The sequence below is a fragment of the Cebus imitator genome, unplaced genomic scaffold (assembly GCF_001604975.1).
Source record: "Cebus imitator isolate Cc_AM_T3 unplaced genomic scaffold, Cebus_imitator-1.0 Scaffold280, whole genome shotgun sequence".
Lineage (NCBI taxonomy): Eukaryota > Metazoa > Chordata > Mammalia > Primates > Cebidae > Cebus > Cebus imitator.
The window spans coordinates 691,861-697,567 of NW_016107595.1; the positions used below are offsets into that span (position 1 = coordinate 691,861).

Sequence of the window (5,707 nt, forward strand, 5' to 3'; positions counted from 1 at the left end):
GGTCTGTCACCCAGGCTCGAGTGCAGTAGTGCGATCTCAGTTCACTGCAACATCCACCTCCTGGGTTCAAGCAATTCTCCTGCCTCAGCCTCCTGAGTAGCTGGGATTACAGGCGCCCACCACCATGTCCGGCTAATTTTTCTATTTTTAGTAGAGACGGGGTTTCACCATGTTGGCCAGGCTGGTCTTGAGCTCCTGACCTTGTGATTCACCCGCCTCGGCCTCCCAAAGTGTTGGGATTACAGGCGTGAGCCACCGTGCTTGGCCATGAGACCCTGTCTCTAAAAAATAAATAAATCAAATGAAATCAGCTACGCCTGTAACCCCAACACTTTGGGAAGCTAAGGTGGGTGGAGCACTTGAGGTCAGGAGTTGGAAACAAGCCTGGCCAACATGGCAAAACCCCGTCTCTACTAAAAATACAAAAATTAGCAAGGCGTGGTGGTGAGTGCCTATAATCCCAGCTACTCAGGAGACTGAGGCAGAAGAATTGCAAGAAATCAGCAGGGATCAAATGCTCAGGGGGCCGACTACAGGAGAGAAAAGGTGCAAACATCCGGTTTTTCTCTCCCAGTGCAATCACCTGGACAGGGCTTAGTTCTCCCAGCAGCAATGTGTGACAACATGCATGGCGTACTGCCAACCAGGGAAGCTCTTCTGAGCCTGGGTATCCAGGGTTTTTACAGAGGCTCAGACCTAGCTAACCACCTGTGTGGCTCACCTCAGTCTTCAGGCCCTCTAGAGGTCCAGCTGAGGCTGCAGGGCCCAGGACCCCCACCATAAATTATGTTGTTACTACCTGATGTGACCCAAGGCTCCCAGGCAAACAAAGACAGTCTTACCAGGCAGGACACCCCAAGGGTTTAGAGGGCATATTCCAGGAGCTGGACAGAGGCCAATCCTTTCCTTGGACTAGGTTAACCCATCATGCATAGGGTGACACCACCTCATCCTCCCACCTATGATCAGGAGAAGCTGTGGCCAGGCACAGTAGCTCATGCGTATAATCCCAGCACTGTGGGAGGCCAAGAGGATCACTTGAGGTCAGGAGTTCGAGACCAGCTAGGCCAACATGGTGAAAACCCCATCTCTACTAAAAATACAAAAATTAGCCAGGCATGGTGGTGCACGCTGGTAATCCCAGCTACTCAGGAGGCTGAGGTGGGAGAAATACCTGAACCCGGGAGGCCAAGGTGGCAGGGAGCTGAGATCGCGCCACTGCACTCCAGCCTGGGTGACAGCAAGACTCCATCTCAAAAGAAAGAAAAAAGGGAGAAGCTGGGATGGGAGAAATGGAAGCTGGTGCCAGGGCAGGGGGGTGTGGGCCAAAGTGACGAAGACCTGAGCCATGCAGGCACCTGCCAGTAATAACAGCTGCTCCCTGCAGCCCCACCAAGGCCAGCCTGTACGGAGCCGTCCTCTTCACCCTCCAGCAGACCCGCTGGCTCCCAGTGTCCAAAGCCACCCTCATCTTCATCTTCACCATGTTCATGGTGTCCTGTAAGGTAAGCCTTTTTCTTCCTGCTGCCTCATTGCCTTGACCAATGCCCGCCCCCCGCCACCTCCAGGCTGGGGATGGGGAAATTGGATACTCCTAGCCTTATGTGGCCGGGACAGGGCAGCCCAGAGAGGGACATGCTTGCCAGTAGCTTGCTGGGAAGAGGGTCTTTAAAAGGCAGCATCCAGCAGCCAGGACACAGGTGAGGGGAACAGGCCTTCTGTGCAAAGGGCCCAGCCTGAGCAAAGGTCAAGGTGGGCCCAGTCCCTTGGGTACAGAGACCAGAGGGACAAGAAGCTGACATGGCAGCATCAGGTAGCCGGGAACTCAGTTGGACCAGGAATAGTTCTAGTCTTGACAGTCATGCCTTGAGTTGACATCACCCCACCCAGGAGGGGTCTTCAGGGGCTGGGCTCTCTCCCTCTGCATGAAGACCTCAGCTCAGGACTCTAAGGCTGTCAAAAGGGAGTGAGCCCGCGTCTGCCTGTGTTAGGGAAAAAGGGAGAGGCAAGCAGATCACTTGAGGCCAGGAGTTCAAGACCAGCCTAAGCAACATGGTGAAACCCTGTCTCCTAAAAATACAAAAATTAGCCAGGCATGGTGGCGCATCCCTGTAATCTCAGCTACTCAGGAGGGTGAGGCAGGAGAATCACTTGAACCCGGGAGGTGGAGGTTGCAGTGAGCCGAGATTGCACCACTGTACTCCAGCCTAGGCAACAGAGTGAGACTCTGTCTCGAAAACAAACAGGCAAACAAAATACAAATACAAAAATTAACCAGGTATGGGTGGCGCATGCCTGTAATCCCAGCTGCTTGGGTGGCTGAGGCACGAGAATTGCTTGAATCCGGGAGGCAGAGGCTGCAGTGACCTGAGATCAGGCCATTGCACTCCAGTTTGGGCAACAGAGTGAGACCCTGTCTCCCAAAAAATAAAAAAAGAAAAACGAAAGAAATGTATTTCTTACAGTTCTGGAGCCTGGGAAGTCCAAGATCGGGGTGCTAGCCTGGTCAGGTTCTGATGAGGACCCTCTTTCCTGGTTGCAGACAGGCAACATCTCACTGTGTCCTCACATGTGGCAGGGACTGGTTAGCTCTCCTGGGCCTCTTTGTAAGGGCACTAATCTTATTCCTGAAGGCCCCACCCTCATGATCTAATCACCCCTCCAAAGGCCTCACCTCGTAATACCATCACCTTGGTGATAGCTTTCAACACATGAATTTGGGAGGACACAGACCTTCAGACTAGCACTTAGCATGGCTTTCCTCTGAGACCAGGAGTAGTGGGGAATTCTGGGGGATGGGTGACCAGCAGTCCCAGTGTGCTTGGAACTTTCCAGGGGTCAACACTGAAGTCTGGCATCCTGGGAAATCCGGGATGGTCATCCATTGTCCTGGGGGTGCATGCAGCTAGAGAGCTGGGTCTGGGCTACCTCCAACCTTGACTTTGCTGATGTTCTCTCCCCTCTTCTCCCCACGCTGCCATCCCCTGTTTGCTTTCTTCCTTGGTCTCCCTCTGTTTCTCTGGCTGTCCCGCTGGCCACCCCACCTCAGGTGTTCCTGACGGCCACCCACTCACACAGCTCCCCCTTTGATGTGCTGGAGGGCTACATCTGTCCCGTGCTGTTTGGTGCAGCCTGCGGGGGTGATCATCACCATGACAACCACGGTGGGCCCCACGGCGGCGGTGGTGGGCCAGGACCCCAGCATTCGGCCATGCCCGCCAAGTCCAAGGAGGAGTTGAGCGAGGGCTCCAGGAAGAAGAAGACGAAGAAGGCAGATTAGAGGGTGGCCCAAGGAGCACCAGGGAGAGAACCCGGACCTAGGACCCTCTGAGGTGGGAAGCTTCCTGTGCTCAGACCTATCCTTTCCTGGCCTTGAATTCCCCATCTGCAAATCAGGGTCATTGGCTCACCCTCCAGGGCTGATGTGGGGGTTGAGATATGAAGATGAGGATGAAGAACTTTTGTAGAAATCAGGGTTCCCTCTCTCTGTCTGCCAGGACCCCAGAGAGTCACAGCTTTTGGAGGGGTTCACAGAATCCTGGCAGCAGCTCTAGCCAGAAAGCCTGATTGGCAGTGATACTCTTAGTTCTATTTTTCCTTCTTTAAAATTGCATCTTGGCCGGGCGTGGTGGCTCATGCCTGTAATTATAGCACTTTGGGAGGCTGAGGCGGGTAGATCACCTGAGGTCAGGAGTTCAAGACCAGCCTGGCCAACATGGTGAAACCCCGTCTCTACTAAAAATACAAAAATTAGCCAGGCATGGTGGTGCATGCCTGTAGTCCCAGCTACTCAGGACGCTGAGGCAGGAGAATTGCTTGAATCCGGGAGGTGGAGGCTGCAGTGAGCTGAGATTGTACCACTGCACGCCAGCCTGAATGATGGAACAAGACCCTGTATCAAAAGAAAAAAAAATACATCTTAACTCCTGAAGAACTTCAAGCCATGTTGAGATTCATTCATTCGATGGACATTTTCTAAGTACCTGTGAGCCAAGTGCTGCCATTTCAAAGTCTCTTCTTACCCAAGCTCCTCAGTGGCTAGACCTCGCATGCCCAGCAGTCCCGACTCTTGCTGGGCGTCCCTGGGCAAGTTGCCTTCCTTCTCTGAGCTTGGCACTTCCCGTTTGTATAGTGGAGACCCTTGGCCCCCCCTCTGTACGGAAGGGCTGATGTGAAGCTGCAGCTGAAAAAGGCTCACATGCTCCTAAGCCTCGTGCCGTCAGGAGGGGAGACGGTTGGAAATTATGATTGCAAATGGCTTTGCATTTTAGATCGTTCGTGTGTGTGGATCAGAGAAACTGACAAGTTCCCTGGCACAAAGGAAGCCCTCCATAGACAGCCCTAGGGCAGGCTTGAGAGATCAGACGGTGTGAAAGGCTTGTGATCTGTTCATCTCAGTCTCCCCCAAACCAAGAAATGGAGCCAGCTGGGTGGGGTTCCATGATCCAGCTCTATCAACGGGCTCTGAGTGTGCACAGTTGGGACTGGAAGTATCAGGTCTCAGGTCAGAGCCCATTGTCACTCATTCAGTCATTCAACAAACATACAGATGCTTACCTACTCTGTGCTCAGCCTTGGGCTGCTGCCGGGTGGGCCAGGAACCTGCTCTGGGGTGAGCGAGGTGGATGATATTATAGCTGAAGGGTCCCTGCTGACCATCTCAGCCTAGGTCACCAGGATGTCTGAGAGGGTTGGGTACATGGGATGGGCATGGGCAGTCTCAGGTGAGGTTTGGGCCCAGACCAAGTCGGAGTCCCAGATGTCGCCAGGCTGCTGGAAAAGTGCCTTGTCCCTGTGATGCCTGGGACTTGGGTGGGTCCTGGGGAGGTGAGGCCTCAGTTTCATCCTCTTGCTTGTCCACCGCAGCTCGGCGTGGAGGGGCAGCCAATAAAATCATGGTGAATGAACCCTCATGGCTTGTCTGCTTTATGCCTGGGATATTTGTTTTGTTTTGTTTTGAGACGGAGTCTCAAAGCAGGGGATGGCAGGGTGGGGAGAACAGGAGAGAGAATGACCGTCAACAAAGTCAAGGTTGGAGGTAGCCCAGACCCAGCCCTCCAGTCGTCCAGGCTGGAGTGCAGCGGCACGATCTTGGCTCACTGCAACCTCTGCCTCCCAAGTTCAAGCGATTCTCCTGCCTCAGCCTCCTGAGTAGCTAGGATTACAGGTACCTGCCACCACGCCCAGCTAATTTTTGCATTTTTAGTAGAGGCAGGGTTTCACAATGTTGGCCAGGCTGGTCTCAAACTCGTGACCTCAAATGTTCCACCCACCTTGGCCACCCAAAGGGCGGGAATTACAGGCATGAGCCACTGCGCCAGCCACATGCCAGGGATTGGCCTCAAGACATGGGGACAGCCAGTCCCAGTGGCTCAGGCCTGTAATCCAACACTCTGGGAATCAGAGGGAGGTGGATCGCCTGAGGTCAGGAGTTCGAGACCAGGTTGGCCAACATGATGAAACCTTGTCTCTACTCAAAATAGAAAAAATTGGCTGGGCGTGCGGTGCCTACCTGTAATCCCAGCTACTCGGGAGGCTGATGCAGGAGCGATCCTTCCACCTCAGCCCCCCAAGTAGCTGGGACTACAGGTGCGTGCCACTATGTCTGGCTATTTTTTGTAGAGTTGGGGCCATGCTGTGTTGCCCACACTGGCCCCGAACTCCGGCTTCCCACAGTGCTGGGATTACAGGCATGAGCCACCATGCC

General features: G+C 54.0%; 1 protein-coding gene across 1 annotated transcript in view; it reads left to right on the top strand.

Moving 5' to 3' along the window:
* Positions 1–4,908, top strand: part of TMEM38A (transmembrane protein 38A) — a 30,839-nt gene extending 25,931 nt beyond the window's left edge. Inside the window, exons 5-6 of the mRNA XM_017501198.2 lie at positions 1,388–1,505; positions 3,050–4,908. Of these exons, the coding sequence (XP_017356687.1) occupies positions 1,388–1,505; positions 3,050–3,280 (349 nt within the window). The 3' untranslated portion in view covers positions 3,281–4,908. The remainder of the gene's footprint in view (positions 1–1,387; positions 1,506–3,049) is intronic.
* Positions 4,909–5,707: the final 799 nt, after the last annotated feature.